Genomic DNA, 24,846 nt, shown 5'->3' with positions numbered 1-24,846 from the left:
AAAATGCCCTGTGTCTAGCCTCTTCCTGTTGATCCTCCGCTGGGACGGGGAAATGAGAAAAGTTGAGAAACTTTGATGTAGTTTGTACAGTTGTGTGAGTGTGCATCTTTGTGTGTCACTGTGTATCTGTTTATCTGTGTATTTATGTGCTTATGTGTGTATGGAAGTGTAATCAGCTCATCTGAATCAGTTTTGTGTGGCCAGCTCAGGTTAATGGTTTCCATAGTGATGGTAACTGCTTCCTTACACACGAGACGCACCTCTAAATCTCTGGCTTGTCATTTAAAGAAGATTAACTCCTATCAGCTAAAACCTTGAATGCAGTAATATTAAATATTTGTTCATGGTGTCAGAAATGCAGGAGGTTCAATGATTTTTTTTGTTGTCCTCTGTATTTTCCTGGTGTCAGTTAACATTGGAGTCTATGGGGCAATTGGACGGTACTCCTGTCGCTCACAGGCTTATAGCTCCAGTTCTGCAAGTCACTGTACTTTGGTACGCATCGAGTGAAAGAAGACAAATTTGCCTACATTCAGACAAAAAATGTGTGCAGAGTGAAATTTGTCACTGTGAGGATGAGTTAAAACAATTTTTTCAGACCAGGTGAACAGCTTCTCCCCACTGTGTGTGATGTCCCTCTTTGCTACCTCCAGTCAATCATGTTGATCACCCGTTACCTCCTCGTCAACCTTCTCGTCAACCTTCTCGCTAGTGACATCTGCAGTAACTTTATTTTACCAGTTCTCATCAATTAACCCAGCAATGTCACAGCTATTAATAAATAATAGAAATAATGTTACACTTAGTTTAGTTTTACTAGAAAGCAAAAATAAAGGTATATTGATGGCAGAGGGAGCTAGGTTTGAAACATTTTGACTGAATTTCCTCTAAGGGATGATTAAAGTCTATCTATCTATTATCTATTTGTTTCTTCAGTACAATTGATACAGGCAGAAAACAGAAACAGGTCGTTTCTCTGTTCTTTCTGACAAAACAAATGGATGATGATAGTTGAATAATAATTTATTTTTACTGAGAGGTGCTGCACATCATTTTGTTTCATGAGCTGCAATGACTTTTTCATAACAAAGGAACACACTTTCTTTCATTTTCAAATGATCTGTTGGTGCAGAGATTATAAAGTCATGCAACAGCCATGTGTTGCCTGTAGTTACAACTACAAACTTTGAAATTATTTGTAAACATTACTCTACAAGCTCAAAATCATTTGGGCCATAATTTGAGCCTATATAGGGTCAGGAGAGGAAGTCGGGAGATCCAAGCTCCATGGCTGGGTGCATGGCCCCCTGGGGGTTGAGCTCCCTCCAAGCTAATGCTAATGTTAGCTCATGCTAATGCTAGCTAATTCTTGCAAATGCTAACAGCTAACAAGCTACACCTCTTGAATCCAGCTTAATGGCTGGGCACATGTCCCACTGGGGTCAAGCTGGCCCCTCCTGAACTAACTATGCTATGCTATGCTATGCTATGCTATGCTAACCCATGTTGTTGTTTTTTTTTCTCAAACCCAAATTTGATATTTTTGAGGTGAAAGCATTAACAGCCAACAATGTGTGGCAGTTATTACATTCTTATATAAGTCATTTCAGTGTTGTAAATTGTTGAAGTGAACGGTTTTTAACGTGCAATAAAGTTTTTAACAAAGCTCTTGCTTTAAGTTTAAGGTGTTTTTTTCAGATTAATGTGACATAAGATAATTATTTCTATGGTAAAAATTAAGGATATTTCTTTATTAGTCCCACACTGGGGAAATATTCAGTATTACAGCAGCAAAGTGGACAGTGCAAAGAAGACAAAATGCAGAATGTTAGTATCAAATACTCAAAAAAGGATAAATGATAGAAAATTTACAAAGGTAGCAGCAGAGAAGGGATATTGCACAATTGGTGTGTGTTCAGTTATTGCACATGGTGAATTGTAAGTTCTTGGTGTGTGATCTACAGAGTGCAGTGTCTGCTGTACACTCTGACAGCAGCTGGAAGGACAGACCTGCGGTATCTTTCCCTCATTCACCGTGGGTGCAGCAGTCTGTCACTGAAGGAGCTGCTCATTACTGTCAGCGTCTCTTGCATGGGGTGGGAAATGTTCTCCAAGAAGGATGATAACTTCCATCATTCTCCTGTCACCCATTTTAGATGGAGAGTTTAGATGCTCCTGCTCCAGCTGCGCCGCCTCTTGAGGCGTCCATCCCAATGGCTGGACGCAGGGCCCACTGGGGTTGAGCCAGCTGCCTCCCCTTGCACTAAATATGCTCTGCTATGATAGCTAACCCATTTTGTGTTTTTTTGTGTTTTTCTCGAGCCTAAATTTGATTATTTCTGAGGTGAGATCCTGTGCTATATATGGCTCTAAAAGCCGATTATAAATGACATATAAATCATATATCATATAAATGACTTTATGATTTCAAATAAGTCAGGTAAAGTGTTGCACATTCATTTATTGTTTTACTAATTTTTCTTACGGCACTCAAACACTCAAACTTACATACATGGAATGACAATGTTTTTGTGTTTATTCTTTTCTTCATCACCCGCAGTGTCTGTGTTCTTCCTTGATCTTGTGGCTGATTTTTCAAATCCACAAGCGTAAAGTACATCCTTCAGGTGTTTGTGTTCCCTCTCTTGGGCCTGGACACTTGTTGGCAGTTACTGCTCTTTGCGGCTGCGTTTCCTGTATTTTCGAATGTGGAGGTTCCTGCCATTTTAGTGTGTAAGGCACAGTTTAAAAAAAGCAAGATGTCGATTGTGATATCTTCTCTTGTAAACTTGATGTATCTAAATCACTGAGTTGATGTGTTCGACGAAGGCTTGGGAAGTATGAAATAACTGAATACATCCAGTAATAATCCTAATTGAGATGAACATGTTAAAGTTGTATGGATTTTCTAATGTTGAAGCATCTAGAGGGAGATACGGATCAAGAAATGGTGGAATAATAAAGAATTTTTGAACCTGGGAGGAACATTTGGTTCTCCCAGAATTAAAGCAGGGTCTATAACCATTAATATGCGTTTGTCTCCATCTAGTGGACAATAAGAGGAATTAATTTATGATGGGAAGACTCGTCATCTTCGCGTAATTTCTACGTGCGCGTCCACGAAGGAATCCTGTGATCTGTGCGTCAGCTGTCAAGCCACACACGCACACTACAGCGTTGTCTCTATGCGAGGTTTGTTTGGACAACGAATGAATCTGAAATTCCACCGAGACCCGGAACACTCAAAGTATGGTGACTACAGTATTACTCCAATCGAGCCGGACTAAAGTGACCCAGGGAAAGTAAAGTGGCGGTTGACACAGGTTTGTGTTGGTTAAACGAGGAGGAGGACGGTTGGACTTGCTTTCCGATTTTACCGTTGCAGACTTTGCTAGTAGTGAGCTAGTTGTTCAGCCAGCTACATTAGCTTAGCCGGCTAGCAAGCTAACAAGCCGATGTAGCGGCGGTAAACTCGCGGAAATGCGGCGGGAGCTTGTCTGGAGGTCTTTAATTTTGTTGAGATTTTCCTTTTAGCGCTGTCCACTATGAAATGCCGCGATAGCTTTTGCGAAGCAGCGAGCGCTTTGACAAGGTGAAGTGACCGACGGGGAGGCAACAGTGAGGCTGGGCTGCTCGGATAGTTATGAGCAGTTTCAACGTTAACACCAAAACCTCCACGTTTAGCTCTTCCTTGAGCACCGACAGTAAAGGCTCAACGGTCAGCGTTAACAGCACCAACAACAACAGGGAGTGGGATCTGGGAAGCGATGTGTTCTCGTTTTGTCACCAGATGAGTCCCATGGACGGCACGATGCAGGCGGGGATGTCCTCGGTGCAGTCGGGACTGGATGGACACCTGCCGCTTCTGCACGCCAATCACCACAGCGCCCAGTCCGGGTTGTTGTTGGACCTGAGTTCCCCGGGAGGCTACCTCGACAGCGGCTCCCTGGAGTACAGCGACAACGACGGGAACATCGCTGGTCCGTTGTTCGACAGGAGGAAGAGGTCGCGGTCCAACAGCTCCAGGCACCGCTTCAACGAGGTGGTCACGGAGCTCGGACCTGAGGAGGTGCGGTGGTTTTACAAAGAGGACAAGAAAACTTGGAAGCCCTTTGTCGGGCACGACTCGCTTAATATCGAGCTCATGTTTCGGAAATACTGCGAGCTGAACCCGGGTGCGGCGGGCTCCCGGGTCGGCGGAGGGGAGGAAGAGTGCAGTATTAACCGTGTGGAGAGCAGAGGGCTGAACGGTGCAGTGCCGGTGGAGACGAGGACCAGCAGTGTGCACGGAGGCCGGGGGTCCCTGGACACGTCCACCGTGTCCTCAGATGAGAGGGACCCTGACAGCATTGAAATCAATGTTGAGCCTGTGTGTGTTCGTGGAGGGCTCTATGAGGTGGATGTTAAAGAGAGAGAATGCTACCCTGTTTATTGGAAACGTAAGTATCATGAAAACTATCCCTGATCAAAGTCTAAGTTTAAAATCATATTATTGCTCTGCGTCTGTCACAAGTTATGCAGCTCCTGGTGGCAGCTGTCAGCAGCATCACTAACTGAGTGCATGTCCATAGGAACTAATTCCTCTTGCACTCATATCTCATTAATATACCATGTATTCTGCAGTGTAATGACTGCCAGCATACAGATTAATGACCCACAGCCACTCAGAAGTCTGGTGTATATTCAGAGACTCATTGCAAGCAACATCCATCCCTGCTCCCCTAAAAGATCTCCCATGAAATATACAAACTAGCACGTGATTATTCATGCCGCTCAGTTAATTGCATAGTTTACAGTATTTTCACTGGCTAAGTAATTACTTGTCCTGGTCTTTTGGGAACATCAACCCAGGAAGTCAGTCTATTGGGCTCAGCTGATCTGTACTAACTAATTCATGGATATTTCCAGGAAAAGGCAGGGAACAAATGAACACAGTCACTATAGAGCCTTGGAAAACCTGACCTTGATGAAAGGGTTCACGGGTAGCTGGTTCTTCTGAAGGTTAATGCTAAGTGACATTTAGAGAAGCCGTTATTTTCTTGAATGTTCATACTGTGGATATAAGTCCTTTATAGTCAGTTCAGGCCCTCGCTGTGCTGTTTCAGCTTGGCCTGTAACACAGCAGTATTATGTTAGTATTTAAGAACCCAATGCACTGCATTTGAGATAGAAACAAATACTGGAGACTGGAGAGGAAGCATCGCTGATGTACTGTCATCCAAGAAGTTAAATATTAAGATATTCCTATATAAACATACAAAACAAAAAAGGTTTAAAAAAGGTTTTGGTAGTAGCTTCATGTTCTAACATGTAAATGTAGCAAACAAGACGAAAAGGTCACTTTTCATTTCATGGGAACTTGAAACATTGCATGTTGTGTGAACATTTTAAAGACTTATCTCCTCTGACCAGATATGAACCACCTTAAGAAATGAGTGACTAGAATCCACTGTGAGCCTCTATCAGTGTGTTTTTCTTGTGTGTCTATTTTAGCCTTACCATTGCAGTGGGCTTCTCTGTCTATAAGTAAGAGTATGTTGACAGTCAGTCTCACTCTTTGATATATTTTTGCAAAATGTGCCTACATTCAGTTCTGCTTTTACACTTGTACTCATCACCAGAGAATCGGTTAATAATGTCACTCAAGACTGTAATCAAAGCTGGCCTCGCTTCACAAGCCACTGAGACTTGGCCCTTCTGGAATTACCAGACTTGTTGAGTTAAATGGAAATCAGTTTACGTCATCCAAAACACATACTGAAAAGGAGTCAGTTCCTAGAAAGGGACTGTGGTAACAGTATCACTTTGGAAGATTTCTGCTCAGCATGTACAGGGCAAAACAAAATGAAAGTGTACCTTATTTATTGTTGCATTTCACCCCAACCAAAAAAGTCAAAGGTCCTCAGGCTCCTGGATTCAGAAGATTGGCTCCAAAACACCTGTCTTTATGATTAACTTACTGTTTTTTATCTGACACTAAATCTGTGCTATTTTTACTATCTTGCAGAGCAAGACCATATTTCGGTGATGAGAGGCCAGTGGTTTATTGACGGTACCTGGCTCCCGTTGGAGGAAGAGGAGAGTGACCTCATCGAGCAGGAGCACCTGAACCATTTCCGAGGGCAACAGATGCAGGACACGCTTGAGACAGATTTGGTGGTCAGGACAGTCGATAGCAAAGATGGTGAGAGAATGGGAAGGGCATGGGTAGAAGAATAAGGATAATATATTAAATTTCTTGTGTAGCAGATTGTGCTAGACCTAGAAACCTACAAACTGTGTCATTTTAAACAACGCAGCACAGAAGCATCCATTTTGGTAACTAAGATTTGAATGAACAAAAGAGTATGGCCAAAACACCTTATTGCAAACTAGTAAGATAAAGACTGTACTCCTCTTTACTGGTGGCCTCACTGACTGTGCAGTATTTTTATTCCAGGCAGGCAGTAACTTGTAAAATAACACGTACACTGTGCTGTGTTAGGGCAGTGAAGAGATTAAATGCTCCCTTAGGCGTGATTAGTTATAAACTCCATTAAAAAGTGAAGTCTTCATCTTCAAAATTAACGCCCGAGGAAAAGGATTGTGAGTCATAAATGGTAAATTATGTTACAGCCCTGTCTGCAGTAGTATCAATGCGCAGTCAAGAGAAATGAATGGAGCAGGTGCCTCCATTCACGTGTGTGTAGATTTTTGTCATGTCATCGTCCCAGTGTAAAGCAGGTGCTGTTCGTTGTGCCATTCTTCACTCTGGCACGTCCCTGTCGCAGGGCTGGCTCAGGCGAAATGTAGCAGGCTTTAGCTGTGAAACGCAATAAGAAAGAGGTCCTTTGATTCAGCAGTCTTCTCAAGGCAGCCAGATCTACAGGACCCTCTGTGGTAATCAATGTGTGGGTGTGTGAATGTGGCAGATAAATAGAGGGAAGCAGAGAAAAAGATGCAGCAACTGTTGAAGAGTGTGAGAAAATGTTCAGTCTGCGTTAAAAGTATAATTGAGCAAAACAGAAACATGCATCAGTGTATGGCAGCTTAATTAGAATATATAATTATATCCAGTTACCCTTAGTTTCCTGTAACACTGACTGGTTGGTTCACTGTTAAATTGTTCTGGTTTTTTGCTTGCCTTGTATCTTTAGTACACTGCACCATTGCAGACATGTCAGGACACTGTCACTGCCCCCTACTCAGAATAGATAAATTCCCGTAGATGAGACTATCAACAGAGCAGAGGAAAGTCATTTGCATCGTCACCCTATGGGTCATGTATTCACTGCTACTACCTCTTCCAAAGAAACTGGGAGGTCACTCCTGTTCCACAAGCAATAGTGTACATGTATACAGATACTAAAAGATCTGTATATGCACACTGACATGTAAACAGTCACAGAGGACAGAGGGATCATAGCCAGATTATCTGCAAGGTGTGTGAAGTATTGTGCAAGACTATACAGACACTTGAAGGGCCCTCCAGTGCACAACACATAGATCATATGGCCTTAGCAACTTTAGCAAGGTGAAATGTTGTAGTTTATTTCTATCACTATATTATGCAGTTATAATTGGGTGCCTAAATTACACAATTTCTACTGTCTTATTTTGACACAACTTTACAATTTAATTTAACACCTAGAAGTGAGACCGACCTGCTGCCTTTGCCTGTCACTCCTATATTTAGCGGAAAGTGAAAATAACGTGACGGATAGATCTTGTGAATTCACCTTGTTTGGGCCTCTGTCACAGGGAGCCTTTTACAGGAGAGTATTTGTTTTTTGAATTATTCAATTCGAAGCACTTGGAGCCATAAGGAAGCTACCTTGAACCACATCACGATAGATAAATGGATCATAAAGCGAGCCAGCCCGGCTCTGACATTACTGCAGTATATACATTGCCTTGTTGTACACTCCCCGTCTCTATATCTCCTCTCTCATTTTTCTTCCCTTCTCCTTGTGCCTCAGTAGCTAGCTGAGACTAAAGGTTAGTGAAGCAGAAGACATACAGTATGATCAGCATACCAGTGTGCTATGCAGGCATAACATCAGAATGTGGGCAGGACTACTGCACGGTACAGAAAGTGCAAAAATGTCCTGTTCTGTCATGATACAAATGTATTTTTCTGCTTAGTCTTTGAAGAACAGCTTTTGCCCTAGAAAAGTTAACAGTGGTCACAAATGCTGAGTTTGTGGCATCAGAGAGAAAGCCACAGGTCGTATTTCAGTTATTGAAGCCAAAAATTGCTGCAGGGGCATTACAGTCGATAGGATTTATTAATCGTCTTTTAATGTTTTAATTCCCATTTGCCCAACTTTAATCAGCAGAATGTTTTTTTTCTCAGCTTAATGGTGCCAGTGTTATTTTCCAAGTCCAACTGAGGAAAATGTTACTTGTAATTTTTTTTAGAGAGCTTAACATGATATAGAAAAAGAAAGAATCAGAAAACAGTATTTAATCAGGAGAGGATCCCATCCATTCTCCTCAAGTTTTTCCTATTTGCGTGTATGTGGGTACTGAAGAGTAAGCCTATGGTGAAAACTATAGGGTGTGCCCCAGGCTGTTTGGCTTCTCAGACGTCAAGGAAAAATAAAGCCAGCATGCAGTGGGCTGAGCACAGGGTCATCTAGCAGCATAATACTTTTGGATATTTTCGATCTAGGCAAGGCTCACAAGTTTGTTTATGAACACTATGTATTCAGACACATATTTTAACCAGCGCATGAGACTAGGAATGTACTGCATGACTAATGTCTGATGACATGTTGATGACAAGAACCAGAAATGATACACACCTAATAAAAAGCTCTTGTGATTTTTATGGTTTTATTTATTTATCCATTGTGTTGTGTAGTAGAGATGCCCACATTTGGCACAAATCAGTCATTTTTGGTCATAACTTGTGCTCAAGATATCAAATATGTTTGAAATCATCATGTGGCAAGAGAAAAAGAAGTCTATGGGATTGCCCGAGTCTTCTGCTGATTGTAGCAACAATAGATAGCTTTGTTTGATCTGATCTGGAAATTATTGTTCATTGTCCAGTAATGCCTTCAGATGAAGTCATGTGTGTCCTGTCACATACCACACAAACAAAGGTTATCTGTTCCTTATGACGAGGATGCTGTGCATAGTGAAGATCCCAGTCATTAGGGAGCACCTATTTATGGATGGATCCATCAGTGCTATAATGCCCAAATGGATTTCACTGATAGCTTTTACAGCAAATAAACATCCTGTGCACTCAGCAGGTCTCTTCTCCTCCTCAGCCTTTCACCTCTGCCGAGGGAGACACTGCTGACATTTGCAAGTCTGATTCACAGAATGAAGGATGTAGTCAGATCTGAGACCTGTGGACTTTGCTGATTTGCTTAACAAATGCTGAGGAGAGCTTTTTTAAATATCAGATCAAGTCATTGACTGATTCAGTGATTTTAACATATCTATATATATATATGACAGTAGAGAGTGACAATTTTACATACGAGCACATGAATTTTACTAATTGTCAGGAGGAAAATAAAAAATAAAACTGGATTTGGTAGTTACCACACCATATATCAATAAAACTCCTGTTTTAACTACCAGTATCACTGAAGGATTTTAATTACTTAAAGAAAATGTTACTCAGTCATACTATGTAGCTGCCATATGATTAATTCAGTCTTTATATAAAAGTCAGTTGTGTTGGTGGAAAAAGTCTTTACCAGGTATAGCTAACATTTCTGACTCCAATTACAGTAACATTACAGCACAATTACAGGTTCTGCACTTGTGTTTTTTATGGTTATGAGAAATAACAAAATAACAATAAAGCACTGCCAGGCACATCCTAACTTGGATAATTTTTTACTAATTTCCACAAAACCCTACAATGCAGCCGTTGTTCTCTCGACAGAAAGATTGTGTTGAGCCACATGTCGAATTATTTGCTCATTTGTACAGCTCCAACTGAAAGCAGTATTACAGAATAGTCTCACAGAAGCTCATGCAGTGAAGTCTGTATGTTTCTCGCTCTGAGCGGGATTCAGAATCAGTTCCCTAAACAATTCTAATATGCAGTATAAAGTATTCATTAACCCAAATAGAAGCAAATGCTGCTAGATGCCATCTAGAAAGCATGCTCTTATTTATGTCTCACTTTTTTTTTTTTTTTACAAAATGTCTTGAAATGCTGGATAACTTGATTTACAATACAGTTCTGTTTTATTTCCTATATTATGTGGAAAATCGTTGTTGTTCCCCAAAGGATATTTGTCCCACCTCTAATGTTTAAGTATCTAACAAACAAAATGTTTTCCAATAATGCTGTCTTTTCCAGAAGCTTACCAGTGTATTACACACACAAGTTAAAGATTATTAAAAAAAATGATACATTTTATGACATGTTTAGTTTTCACAGTGAAGACAGCAGATTTCTGTAATAAGTGTAATTCAGAGTCTACCTCAGTCATCTTGGGCGTATGTCAAGAAGCGCTGCATTTTGGGCTGTAGACTGACTTACACCACAGCCTATTACTAACACGTTGTGTCATCTTATTGTCACTTATCTACCTGCAGCCACCAGGCCCTATCAGTAACCACCACAGGTTCTGTATCTAGGGCCTTGAAGTGTTAACCTGATAGCAGCGCTACTTGATAGATTGGCCTATTAAAGAGGGATGACAGTGGTAGCATGTGTGACTGACGCCAGGGTAATGGCCATTACTCACTCTCTGTCGGTTGTTAGTTCTCTCCCACCTGCCCCCTTTCTACCTCCCTTTTCTGTTCAAATGGAGTGGATATCAGACGAGTGCTAAAACCGCAGGTCACAAGCGCAAACGCTGCCAAGGTACTGTGAAATACCAAGTTTTTGTTCTTTGTTTTGTTTTTGATTTTACTTCTGCTGTATTAGATTTCCTAGTTTGTACCCTCTCTCCTACTAGAACTTAGGTCTCTGTGGAGCTAGTTTCCTTTTGTTTGTGGTTCAGCCCTTTGAGATCTAATACTTAGAGCTAGACCTAGGCTCAGTTAGAAATTGATGTGTTAAAATGGATTTAGGCTGCTCTCCCAGTTCTCCATTGCAGCCTTAACTGGGCCTAGTTGCTAGAACTTCTCCCTTTGTGCCATGACTCTGGGTCTGGTACAACTGCTGTAGCTGTTGCTTCTTTTTGGGGAAACCTGTCGATCTGTCTCTCATCTCCTTGCTGGGATAGTGAGTAGACAACATGGTTCAGTCAACTACTAGGGCAAGACCCCTTAAACCAGTGGATCTGGGATGAATAAGCTGGTCCTCAAAAAAGCCACCCTTCCTTACCCCCTTTTATCTCTCCAATCCTGTCTCTCACTTTCTCTTTCATTGGTTCCTCTCTCTCATCCCTTCTGGCAGTAGGGCCGTCATTAATGAACCACCATCAGTAGCTCCCGCACTAAGGGCAATGAACAAAGCACTCTGTTGAGAGCCGAGCACAAGTGATGAACTGAACAGAGGCGCCATTGTGGCCATTTACTATAGCCCCCAAACAAGTTGTGTCGAGTTGGCCTCTTAGAGGTCCATCACTGTCCTAGTTCTGGGTGCACTGACCCTCATCAAAAATGCTGAACACAGAGGTCTCTGGGTCTCTGTCCCTATCTCATAGTAAATCCAAGCAGCCATTGACCTATAGCTTAGTGTTAAGTGCTAGCCTCTTTTAAGTAGACCTTAACAGAGACCTGTAACTTTCTTGCATAGCACACCACCTGGGTTAAGAGTATTACAGTATTGCAAGTAGTACATATTTTACTAATATTACATTAACATTGCACTCTTCTGTCTTGTCCTTCCCTACTTGAGGTGGGAAAACCCTATGAAGGGGTTGTAGCTGATATGTTGAATGCCATAGTCAAGAAAAAGTTGTAACTAGAATCTTTCCTAAGAAAACAAACTACTGTCATAGCACATCGTATTAGGGATTAATTTGAGGAGACCCGTGTTTTCATCCCTTTCAACCCTCCTTTCTCTGCTCTGTGCTTCCTGAATCTTTCCCAAACTCTCTCAAAAACACTGTTTCTCTTTTACTTGAAGATCTTATCCAACCCCTTCCCACTGTTTGTCACATTCTTAGCCCCTCACCCCTTACTCTTTAACCCTCTCTCTCACCCCATGCACACTCCATGGCCGTTAGAGAACTAGTTCAGTAAACTCTTTAACCTTTCTTCGTTGACTGCCAGCTCCTCTGTACACTTTGCTCCCCATCCTCCTTCCCCTTCCTTTCACAATGCACTGCTTTTCATTGTAAAACAGGAAGTGTCCTTGTACAAACCCCAAACCATCACTCCATCTTACTGGCTACATTTTACCCTTCAAGTCCCATCAGACTAACATTTGATATCAATAAAGCCAGCTGACTGGAGAAGTTCTACTTGGTCTCTGATACCTCCTGTCTTACAGTGGACTCAGCTACCAATAAAGTCTGAAGTGGCCCTCCTTATATAATAGTTGTAGGTCTCATCTCACACAGCAGCTTACTTTTCTTCTGTATCTTCACCTGTGAGTGCATGAGGTAGATGAGAACAGGAGGCCACTTTAAACTGTGTAGTGGTAGAGGTTAAGCGTTTTCTTCCTTCGCTGTTGAGTGGTTTCATTTGAGGATCTACAAGGATAAATGGAGTCGTGTGAGAGAAGAAACTATGTATGCTACCAAATCTCTCATCTCAGGTTTCTTAGGACATTAACTTTATTATTTTAACTGGATAAAACAATGTTATTCCATTTGTCATTCCAAATTTGGTTAGTGCCCTTTAGTCCAAACTTCTTTTCCTTGTCTTCTTCTTCCAGACCCTGCTTGTCCTTCTCCTTTTTAGAGGCAGTCATTCATTTTCACACTGGTTGCACTCAGAGTGAGCAGGTCTCAGATAAGGTGCAATAACTGTTTGGCCTTGGAATACCCACCAGTCATGCTCGTCCAATGAAGAAATTCCCTGCCAGGCTACAGAGGTCTAGCTTAACCCCATCATGTGACACACAAACACGTGGGCTCTGTTGATGTGCAGTATCTCTTGTTTTTTTATTTACATGTATTTAGGAATTTTTTTATATAAATCTCAAAATACAAAACAATGAATGAGAAGAAGAAAAAACCTCATGCACAGGTCTGACACATGACACAAGTGATTCCATGGTCATTTTCCCACTCTTCTATCAAAGGTACATACAGTATGTACAGAAGACATTCAGTTTGGTGTCAGGCTGTCAGTGCTCTTCTTGAAACAACATATTAATACAGTCATAATATTTCTGCTATACTTGCACCATTGGAATTTTTCATTGTTTGTGGGGCAATATTGTTTCAAGTTTGCAAAAAACTCATCTGGAACATTGTGTTTCTCCCACTGCTGCACCCTGGTCCGAAGGGTTTTAATCCCCAGATTGGTTCTCAACAGCACAAAGAGCCATGACTGTGCACTGGGCCTGTGCCAGATTCTTCCACCAATCTCATTCATGTGAACTTGAGAACACAGGACATCTAAAGGACATGCTGCAGGGACATAAATAACGCTCTCAAGTCAACCAGTCACATTTATTGCTCTTATCTTCTCTAGAAAATGGTGTTGCTCCCCTAGCCATACCCCTGCTCTTGCTTGCTCTAGTCACTGCATTTGCACTTTGGCAACCTGGAGACACACTTATCCTCATGTGTAAATGAATTTACGTATTATTACGTCACAAGCACATAATTATATATGAAAAGAATTATATATCTCCACTCTACATAGAATGATGATGCACAAGCAGGACGGACAAGCAAGAGCTGAAATATGCAATCATGGCGTGTGATAGTTTGATGTGTTTTTCTTTTTACCTGCAGATCAATGCTCCAGACTGCATTTGATTGAGCTGTTCAAATAGATAGATCCTAGACTCTTGGGTTTTTTTTTTTTTGTACTGCATTTAAGATGATATAACTTGGTGTAACTCTAACGATGTATTCAATCTCTCTCCCTCTGCACTCTCCCTAAAATTTGTAATCACAACACTTTGTATTGGTGAACCTTTTTCCTACACCCGTTTCCCTGATTTTCCCTTCTCTTTGCCCAATTTCCCACACCATCTGCCAACGCCGTCCTCTTTTTTTCCTCCATCCATTCATTCGCTCACTCCTCTCTCACTGCCCCCTCCTACAGCCATCCACAGTCTGAAGCTGAGTCGGACCCATGTGGATTGGCACAGCGTGGATGAGGTCTACCTCTACAGCGATGCCACCACTTCCAAAATTGCACGCACCGTCACTCAGAAACTGGGCTTCTCCAAAGGTTTGTAATCACCCACTGTCATCGTCTTTCCAAATAATGTGGATAAATGTTTCCTAATCATACTACACACACCTGTGTTTGTGTTTTTGTCAGCATGAGGTAGTTTGAAATTTTTTTTGTGAGAACATTATGCAGCTTAAGAGATCAGCTTTACTTCGATTGTCATCAAACTGTTTTATTCTCACTATTATGGACTGCATTACTCTATTAATACAAGCATATTGACTGTGAAACCAGCAATTGTAAAATGAATATACTAAATTGATGTCAATAAACTGTAATAGAAGATGTTTATTTTCGTCATGGTTAAGTGACACATTTTAGCCATGCTAACAGCAGGACTGTGATTCCAGTGTTGTTGGGTTGGTCCACCTCTTTGGTCCCGATTGCAAAGTCTCAACAACTATTGGATTGTTCGCCATAAGATTTTGTGCAGACGTTCATGGTTCCCAGACATTGTATCCTAATGACTTTAATGGGGCCCTAATTATTCCTCTGGCATCACCATGGGATTGGTATTAGCATTTATCTCAAAGTACTGCTGTACAGTGCAGCCTTACAGAACTACTAGCATGGCTTCAGACTCTCAAACATAAACCATTTGTTATCACCACCTAAAGCTCTGGTTATAAATTGTTTGAAACTAAACCATTTAATGCACAAATGACATCAATATTAATGCATTTGCAATGCACAATCATTTGCTAGTATTAACAGTCATTTGTTGTAACAGTTATTTAAACATGGCTGGGTACAGTTCAGTCTCTTAAATGGATTAGCCCAGAAAATCACGCAGTGGCCATCTGCTATTTTCAGATGCAAGGTTTGATCAAATGGCCCAAGAGTAACTGAGAAGATGGCAATTGCAGTTTAACCCAGTGTCTGATGTTTGATCTGTATGGATGACTCTAATCTGGTCTAAGAGTCTCCTAGCTCTTACAGTACATTTTCATCTCCTGCTCTCAGATTATAAGAGGAGGAGCTGGCGCTGGTTATCTCAATCTACCCTGACACAAATGCATAGTGAGGGGAAATCTCCTTAGTGCTATCCAGACAGCAGCAAATCCCATTGGCTCCTATCACCTTGCTGCACAACACATGACTGGACCAGACTATAGATTCTAAATAAGGACACACACTCAGCCCTCTGGAAACCTTACAAGGGCCACGGTCCCAGCAGGACTCTGTGTCTCACCTACTGGCCTCTTTGGACTCAGAACAGCACATTACTCAAACACCACAACATCGCCTATATATTTTTAGCCTTCTAGTGCAACACACTGTAAACTTATTGAGTAATGGTGGACAGAAAATGTTTTTTTTGTTTACTGTTGTAGCTTTAGTTTTGAATTAAAGCATTTGCCAAATGAATAAATGTACAAAAATGACAAATAAACAACTGATTACAATAATGATCCAGCCCTGTCCTCTCTCCTCCTCCAGCCTCCAGCAGTGGCACACGGCTCCATCGAGGTTATGTTGAGGAGGCCTCACCTGAGGACAGACCCCCTCAGACTACACATGTTGTCTTTGTGGTCCATGGCATTGGACAGAAGATGGACCAGGGACGCATTATTAAAAACACTGGAATGTGAGTTGCAGTATTGAATAAGATGATTTTATTGAGGATTTGCATGTTTTCTTTTTGTCAGTGAAAACACAGCATTTCCAATTATTCCATTTGAATCAGGATTAAAAAGGACAACTTCCACCTTTCTACCTATTTTATTTGCACACCATATATACCCAAGTTAATTCAAGTACAGGGTGAGAAGAAATCTCTCTGGGATGATGTGACGTTTGAATTTCTGTGAAGTTTGTTTGCTCTCTGTTTTGTTTCTCTTCTTTTTCAAACACTTTCTGTCTCTCATACTTCTCATTCTGTCATTTTGTGCTTCCTGTGGCTTTTCTGAAAACAGCTCACTTCTTCCCTCTCTTTACTGTGTTTCTCTGCCACAGCACAGGCACAAAAGCATGATAATATCTTGTTCCTTTAAATGGCTATAGTATTTTCTGTTTGTTCAGTTCCCTAAGCTTGTGCAGTACATTGTGTCTTTGGTGAACTAATTAGTGGTTTCAAATAGCAACATGTCAGGCAGGTTCTTGTGATTCCAGAAAACTTTTTTGTTCAGAACTTTGCCAACTATGTAACTAGTGCATTTGTTTTATTATTACTTATGCGCTGCTGATTACGTATTAACAGCTGCTTAAAAGCATATAATGAATAGAAGTAGCATATTACTGCATTAACTAAATCAGGAATGTCACTGGGTTTTACCTTCTGCTTCATTCATCTAAAGCTTATCAAAGTTACGGCAGTTGAAGTTATTTCAAGCATTTCTCTTGATGACACTGCACCTGCAGCCTTTGTATTTTTGTTCTCCTCCCTTCCTCTCTTCACCTTTCTCACTGTCTTTGTCCTCTCCTGCTATTCCCGTACATTTTCTTAGTATTGTTAATGTGCCTACCGTCTGGCCAACAAAACACGATGCACTGACACTTGAGAAAACACAACAGAACAGGGAAATGCTATCCAACACAAGCAAATGCAGAATCAGTACAATATTTGCGTGCACTGCAACAAACTCAGTTGCAGCATAACAAAAATGCTGCAGAAAACATTAAAGACTAGACACATGCTAATAGTGGACAGAAATCTAGATGAAATGTCTACATCCACTCAGCTCAGACCCATGATATATATCCCCGTGTTAAAACTTAGTTTATTTAACTTCTTACACCAACATCATCAATTCACATGCGATCCATCCGTGCCAAATGTAAGTTTTGGATGCTTTGAGCAGCACAATCAAAATCCTGTTTATTTCCATTTTATTAGGGTGGAGGCTCAACTTTCAGCAATCTCCTAAATTCGTAACTCTCACTGCGGTCTGATAATGCTGTCCAAGCCTTTAATCAGCCTGCTGAGCTTTCAAAGGCTTCATGTTTTTATGAGGAAATCTGTCGATAGTAGATATTCGTGTAGAGTTCACAAGCCTCCAGGAAACTACAATAACACCACTGTATTGGCCTTGGTCCATGGACTAAGCAGTAGTACAGAATGTGCCATGTGTGTCTCTGTGTCACAAAGTCAGCGTCGGGCCACTTCTCACAGCTTAGGCCAGCTAAGCAGGTAAAGTAGACCAAGTCCAGCTGCAAAGCACTTTAAGCCTCACTCCCAGCTCCGTGTGGATTACAGCATACACGTTTTCCTCAGCCAAGAGGAAAGATCAGCCTGACATGTCTAGCCTGTTCCTTGTTTTGTCTTTTATTTTGTGCCTGAATTAATGTCAGGTTTGGGCCTCTCTAAGTTTCAGTGAGAGAGGAAATAGTGGGGGCTTGGGGTATTACTTGCTCTAAAACAAAATCAGGGAGTGTCTCTCTAAAATGTTTTTTTGCTAAACCTAAAATGTCACTGCGCAGCAATTAATGCCAACCTAAAAGCTAGGCAATCCTTGTGGGTGCAGCAGAGAAAGCATTAATGCAGCGCTCAACCCTCTGAGTATTTAAGTTCCACTGCAGACACACTAGATAGTCCTGTCAAAACCTGCATTAGGTTCATTCATTTGGAGACCAGTCTTCTAAAAGCCTCTTTCAGCCTCCATTTACCCACGTCAACACCCTACCTCACCCTCTCCCTCTCTTTGTGTATCCTGCAAGCTAATGCTGCCCCATATAGAACTAGCAGTGTGTGTACTGCATGAGGGAAGCTCGAGGGGAGCAGTAAAATGGTCGTCATTCTTCTCTTCCTGACAGTAATTAAAGTCTGTGAGAGAACGAGTGCGAACACTGACTCCCTAGTCAGTCTGTGACAGAGCCGGATAAACTGTTAGTCATCCACTCATAACCTGTCATTATAATACACTGCTGCCAAAACAATGTGATGGTGACGTTGTTTCTAAATCACACACTTTTACTGCATTTTGTATCTGAATGTTTCAGCATATAAGCTAAAATATATCCAAACACACTCCGAAGACACAAAATGTTCATTGTTGTCCTAATCTGCTGTTTGTTCTGTATTGTCATGCCTGTTCAGGCTGAGGGAGGGCGTAAGGAAGATGGAGGAGAAGCACTTTTCAGAGAACAATGAGGAGCATGTGGAGTTCCTGCCTGTTGAATGGCGCTCCAAGCTCGCACTGGATGGAGGTTAGTGTGTGTTTTCGAGAGTGAGCATGTAAGTGACTGTATGCATGTGTTTATTTCCCTTTGTTTGTCTCATGTGTCCTTCCTGTCCTAATAAGGAAAGCTAATGAAACAGAGTTGCTGTTCTTCCTCTAATACAGTTGATCAACAAAAAATTGTCAATTGTTTTGGTAATACATTAATTATTTCAGTCATTTATTTGAGAGAAAATCTAAAACTTTCTCAGGTTCCATCTCCTTAAAAGTAAGTTGTTTTTTTTTGTTTTGTTTTGTTTTTTTTTTTGTTTTTTGCTTTTCTATGTTTCTTGAATAAATTAATATAAATGTATTTAATACATTTGTAAATTAATTATCTTTAGATTTCAACTCTTGGTTGAACAAACAAACAACGAGAATAAGTTCCCTTGTGAGAACTTTGGTTATGGTTGTTTTTTACTATTTCTGACATTATGTAAATGTTTAATTGATTCATTGTGAACTAACTAATCAAAAATGAAAATAATGATTTTGGCAGTAGGCGTCAGTAACCTCATAACCTGTTCCACACAGATAGACATTGGCCAAGATGTGTAATTTGCTGACTGCTGTCATTCAGTTAAGCTATGGCATTGTTGTTAGATTGAAGCTCATCAACTCTACACTAAATTTTAAAAAAAAATAATAAGTTTGAGAAAAGTTGACTGTAATATAAATACAGGTAGTATCATATGGCATTAAATCTCTTAATGTTTATGACATTTAATATATATTTTGAACTGTGTTGTTGGTTGTATGTTTCTATAGATACGGTAGACTCAATCACACCAGACAAAGTGAGGGGACTGAGAGATCTCCTCAACAGCAGTGCTATGGACATCATGTACTACAACAGCCCCCTTTACAGGGACGAGGTGAGGGTCACGCACTGTCAGAAACTCTCAAACATCAGTGTTACACACCCTTCTTCCATTAAACATCTCTACTTCCTGTCTCTGCAGATCACCAAGGGCCTAACGCAGGAGCTCAACAGACTGTACTCACTCTTCTGCTCCCGGAATCCTGAGTTTGAGGAAAGGGGAGGAAAAGTTTCCATCGTGTCTCACTCCCTCGGCTGTGTCATCACCTACGACATCATGACAGGGTGGGATCCTGTGCGCTTCTGCCTGCAGGAGCATCATGCTGTAGAAGAGGATCTGGACCTGCGCTGGATGTCCTATGAAGAGAGACACCTTTTAGACCAGCTACGACACACAAGGAATAGGTAGGGCTTGCTCATATAGATATCAGGGACTGTGTGTATAGCTGCATGTCCCTATATATAGCTGCAGGATTCACAAGAGATTATCATAGGCCTTGATATATAAATTTTGAAATGTTTCGATATTGTAGGTTTACTTAGCAGCATAATACAGTGAGCTAGCTGGATGTTAAAACTGGATGTCATATTTCAAATTTAGCTTCAGTTTTCATTATAGGAACAAATAACCCATGCTGCTCATATCTTTTCAACCACTCTCTCCTGTAAATTCAACGATAAACAGACCATTTGTCTGTTTTTTTTTGTTTTGTTTTTTTTGGAGCACACAATACAGCGTATGCTGTGAACGGCTCCTCTCATGCTCCATTGTAAAACAGACAGGTGGCAAGCTGTGTTTCCTGTTTGCTTTTGTCAGACAGCAGGGTATTGTGATGTCTCATGATCAAATGGAAGGGAAGAGACTTTTGATATACTTCCTCTGCACCACTCAGTGTGTGCAATATCATTTAGTGTGTGCACCACTACCTTAGTGCGGCAACAATCCACTGGAGAAAAGGTTGTTGATCTGAGTGGTAGAAAACTGACTTGAGGACAAAGGTTGTCTGCAGATGATGAGTGAGAGTGTGTGTGTTTAGATAACTGGAGGTAATAGTAATGCATGCAGGGGGTTAATATTACAGTTGATTGTCAACCTAGGGTTTTAGAGAAGGTTTACATTTTTGCAGTTTATCTCACTGTGATTTTGGATTCTAACAGGTTGCGAGAGCTGGAAAATCAACTCCTCACACTGGAGGCCTCTAAACCAACAGCTCCCCCAGCTCTCAAATTTAAGGTAAGATGCTCAGTTATCTTACTGCATGTGTACCATTACATTATAACATTACTCTAAAATGATAAATAATTGTGATTTCTTACAAGGATACATTAGAAAGTCTAAACAACTCAGATCAATGGCACTTCACCAAATACCATGACTTAACTTCCTCATGTGAATATTTCTCATAGTAATGTAATTATTTGGTTGTGTATGTTGTTTTCACAAGTCTGCTATTACAGGAAAAGTAGATAGGAATGATAAAACCCCTTATTTAGGACATTTATGACATTAATGAATATTTTCTGACAGGTGGAGAACTTTTTCTGCATGGGTTCACCTCTCGCTGTGTTCTTGGCCCTGAGAGGCATCCGCCCTGGTACCAGCTGTCACCAAGACCACATCCTGCCCAGCTCCATCTGCAGCAGGCTCTTCAATGTCTTCCATCCCACAGACCCTGTGGTCAGTCTCCCTTTTGCCCTACCCCATACAGATGCCCTCTCAATTCTTTTTGACATAACCCTCACACATTTAGGGTATTTATTAGAAGGAATTTGCTGTTCTTACTGGACTTCACTTTTCACTGAATTGTACAAATTAAAAAACTGCACTGCATGCATTTAAAAATAGTTAAGTAACTAACTGAAGTTGTATTGCTCTCTGCAGGCCTACAGGCTGGAGCCCCTCATCCTCAAACATTATAGCAATATCGCACCTGTTCAGATACACTGGTAAGTGCTTGAATCTCACGTCTAATAACACTTGATGTTATCCCTTGAACACACAAACAATAGTTTTTAGGGTGTGAAAGCTCTGAATACTCATAATTTGTTTTCTTGATCAGGTGCAGCGCCACAAACCCCACACCCTACAATGAGATCCGGCCAACCTTCCTCAACCCAGTCAAAGACCCAACATCTGACACTGAGAGCATCCCCAGTCCGAGCACTTCTCCTGTCCTCCCCCGCAGGCACTATGGAGAATCCATCACCAGTCTGGGCAAGGCCAGCATACTGGGTATGATACTACAGTCACTTTTCTAACTCTGGTTCAAACTTAGCTGTAATGGTGTACATGACCGGAACAGTCTTTTATAGCCTACCACATGATGGAGAATACACTACCGAACGGTATTTAGGACTCTAAACCTGTTTTCTGTACATGATTGATATGGATATAATGATTACTGGTGTTAAATACCAGTTCTGAAGAGTTGTAAAATTGTTGAACAAAACCAAAAAAATATATATTTAACTGCTCACAATTGTGTGAGAATAGACTACTGTAGTTAAAAGTGTCTGGTGTGGAGAAGTAAGGGGAAAATATTTTCTTCTGGAGACGGTCCTTATATATCACATGTAAAATCCATTTTCTCTGGTGAGGTTTAATATTTGAAGTAATGTGAGATGTCCACTTTGGAATACAGTGCTATATCAACAGTGCCATCAAGTGGAGAGATTGAGAATGGGTTCATAGACCTTGTTTCCCCTGTACTTTGAAATGGTAGAATAGAAAACAGCCTCAAGAAGCATTACTCCCATTTTATGTCTCTGAATCACATCTCACCCAGCATGTCTTTCTTCTCTCTATGTCCTTTCCACACTGACTCAACGTAGGAGCGGCGAGCATCGGGAAAGGTATCGGAGGCATCCTCTTCTCGCGTTTCTCCCGCTCCAACAGCCAGCCTTCAGTGTCTTTGGGTCTTGAGGGAGGGGCAAACACTGAGGAAGAAGAGCAGAAGCGGGCGGAAAGCCAGTCGGCGTACGGCCTCTCCACCATGGTTCGGCCCACCTCACCCATTACTGACACATCGTGTAAGTTCACTCACCTGTCCACACCGAACAATCATAAAGAAAGTTTGCTTACAGAAGTTAGAACTTCATTTTTACACTTTAAGTGTGATGGGAGGGTATTAGTCACTAACTCACATCTGTACCACTCTGTTTGTCCAACAGTGGAGCTGGAGCGGCGCATCGACTTTGAGCTGCGAGAAGGTCTGGTAGAGAGTCGCTATTGGTCAGCAGTCACTTCACACACAGGCTACTGGTGCTCACATGATATAGCGCTCTTCTTGTTGACCTTCATATACAAGCAGAAGACAACCTCTGACCCAGCAGAAGACACTCCGGAGCCAGATTGAAACAGCACATTCATTATGACACACACTTGAATATAACTTGACCCTGAAAGGGTGCGTCATCTTTTTGTCAAGACTCAAAAATAGACTTTATACATTTATTTTTAATGCACACAAACTGATTGAATACACTAATCTCTTTCATTTATCTCCCTCTGCTCCAGCTTCTTTAGCACTTGGGAATCCTTACTGACAAACTGATGTCATCCCAAGATGTGCATTTTTGTCTCTTTGTGTTTCGTTTGTAAACAATTGTGCACCCTAAGGGTGACCATGTTGGACCAGGAACCCCTAAGGAGGTGCACCCTTTGCCAGTATGACCACAAGTTACATATAAACATGGGATAAGAGTCTAATGAGTTTTGCACAGGAGTTTGTTACACCCAGAGGAAGAGAGTTCTAACTTCGTCCCCAAGTCTTCAACCTTAAGCAACAGCTGCAGCCTGTTGGTAAAGTGTCCATACGTTTCCTGTTAATGCTTCTATCCAGCCTCCATCCCAGTCACTCAGTCTGGAGCCTTGTGACACACTTGCCTGACCCTCGGTGACGGAGGCTTTCAGTCCTGTGATGTCTTTCTTTGACATGAAGGAGAGAGAAATATAATTGTCAAAAATAGTAGTTTTATCTTTAAAATAAACTTTATGCGAACAAGAGAGTGCATTGCCTTTCAACATTAGCCAAACAATGTTACACATGAAGAATATTTCTGTTTAGTTTTACTAAACAAAAACTGAGGGCATTATCCCTTTAAAAATGTTGTGGAATTATGAAGAAAGACATGACAAACTTGCTATTTTTAGTTTTTTTTTTTCTTCCTCTATGATATATAACATCTGACTCTTGAAATAGATGTGCACTAAATAAGGCACAAGTTAATCGCCACTTTTATATACTACACAGTCAATTAAAACAGAATTAGCTTTTATGTTTAGTTTTCAGTAATTGAAGTGTTAAGGGATAAAAGGTGTGGGCATGTATAGCTATTTTCTTACACACAGTTTATGAATCCAGATCATGGTCTGAAAATCTCTTGATGATGTCATTTACTAGACGAGATCTCGCTCGAAACGATCACACTCGAACTAATTTCCATGCTTCTATATTAAGGATGAAGTATGGAGAGAGTTTTCTGTGCTCATATCTTTATTTTGATATCCAGATGAAATCAGTGGTACTAGATTTATTTTTTTCTTAATAAAGAAAACAAAAGAAAAATATTTTCAGGCTCAACCCAGATCTCATATTGGGAAAACGGGATCCAATCTTGTGGCCAAATCACAGTTATACGTCTAGCTTGTTAGCTGCTCGACTTCAGTAATGCTAAGGCTAATTGTTATTCCATTAAAATGTAATTGGCCTAGGGTGAAGGAAGATTCTTTTTTCTTTTTTTTCTTTTGTGGCTTTTGTGATACATAGCACACAAAAAGTAATTGTATCTTGTTCGCCTTTTTTGTGAATTGGTGACTAATTCACACTTTCCCTTGTTGAGTAATAGATATCTTGGCTTGGCTTGGCTTATTTGTGTAAAAAAAAAAAAAAAACTTCTTCAGTCTTGAAAACCTGTGTGTTTTCCAGTCACTAAATGTGTAAGATTGCCTAATTGACACTACTTGCAAATTTACTCCAAAAAGAAAAAAATATGGACAACCAGAAACTGCAAATCACCTTTTGTTCTAAAGTGGTCCTTTAAAAACACCCCCTTTAGTAATTCTGCAGAAATTAGAAAGCTTGCTCACTCTGCATGGTGTAATATTAACACTAAATAGATGTTGGAACAAGAAGACATTGCAGAGAGTGCCAACACACATCCAAGAAACTGTTTTGTGGTCTTTATTGAGTAGAAAACCATTTATTGTTTATGGATGTCTCATGAAATCATTTCTAAGACAACAGCAATAGATGAAGAAATGAAATTACCCTCAGATTAATGTTTTATGTAATTACATGTGACAGATAAGATGACTGTCAGTGTCAAATTAGCTTTGGGCTCTGCTTGTTGCATTAGTTATCAAAACTTGTTTTAATTTGCTATGGTGTAAGCCGCTGCGTTTCTGTTCCACACAATCAAGGGCTGTTTAGAATCAATTTATTGGTGTTAAATGTCTGTGTTATGTGTGCAAAGGCCTACTGATTGAAACCAGGCTGCCTTTCAGATGACCAGATCGGTGAACAGGAAGTAGTATGGAAGCAAGGACAAATAAGAGAGAGTGATGTGAAAGTATTTCTACATTTGACCTGGTGGATCTTGCAC

The 24,846-nt window shown here is 40.8% G+C and overlaps 1 protein-coding gene across 2 annotated transcripts; it reads left to right on the top strand.

Moving 5' to 3' along the window:
• The first annotated feature begins 3,150 nt into the window (after positions 1-3,150).
• Positions 3,151-24,178, top strand: ddhd1a (DDHD domain containing 1a). Of its 2 annotated transcripts, XM_071497984.1 has the most exons (14): positions 3,493-4,439; positions 6,008-6,184; positions 10,721-10,822; positions 14,134-14,262; positions 15,706-15,853; positions 18,302-18,411; positions 19,191-19,297; positions 19,385-19,647; positions 20,401-20,476; positions 20,771-20,920; positions 21,125-21,189; positions 21,303-21,475; positions 22,075-22,272; positions 22,414-24,178. In XM_071497984.1, the coding sequence occupies exons 1-14, from the start codon at positions 3,644-3,646 to the stop codon at positions 22,596-22,598; spliced, it is 2,679 nt and encodes an 892-aa protein (XP_071354085.1). In that variant the 5' UTR covers positions 3,493-3,643; the 3' UTR covers positions 22,599-24,178. The 2 variants fall into 2 exon arrangements, with proteins under 2 accessions (XP_071354086.1, XP_071354085.1); XM_071497985.1 differs by lacking the exon at positions 10,721-10,822 and having other exon boundaries at positions 3,151-4,439.
• Positions 24,179-24,846: the final 668 nt, after the last annotated feature.

This window comes from Trachinotus anak, unplaced genomic scaffold (genome assembly GCF_046630095.1).
Source record: "Trachinotus anak isolate AG129_WGS33_773 ecotype Australia unplaced genomic scaffold, CSIRO_AGI_Tana_v1 ptg000015l, whole genome shotgun sequence".
In the NCBI taxonomy this organism is placed as follows: domain Eukaryota; kingdom Metazoa; phylum Chordata; class Actinopteri; order Carangiformes; family Carangidae; genus Trachinotus; species Trachinotus anak.
Note: the sequence above shows the minus strand (reverse complement) of the source record. Positions and strands in the feature narration are given on the sequence as shown.

What these genes read in the sequence shown, in the direction of transcription:
- ddhd1a (XM_071497984.1), top strand. Translation starts at nt 3,644, where the DNA reads ATGAGCAGTTTCAACGTTAACACCAAAACCTCCACGTTTAGCTCTTCC. An exon ending in CAAGCGCAAACGCTGCCAAG is followed by an intron (nt 10,823 to 14,133) that starts GTACTGTGAAAT and finishes CCCCTCCTACAG; the next exon opens with CCATCCACAGTCTGAAGCTG. An exon ending in ATTATTAAAAACACTGGAAT is followed by an intron (nt 15,854 to 18,301) that starts GTGAGTTGCAGT and finishes ATGCCTGTTCAG; the next exon opens with GCTGAGGGAGGGCGTAAGGA.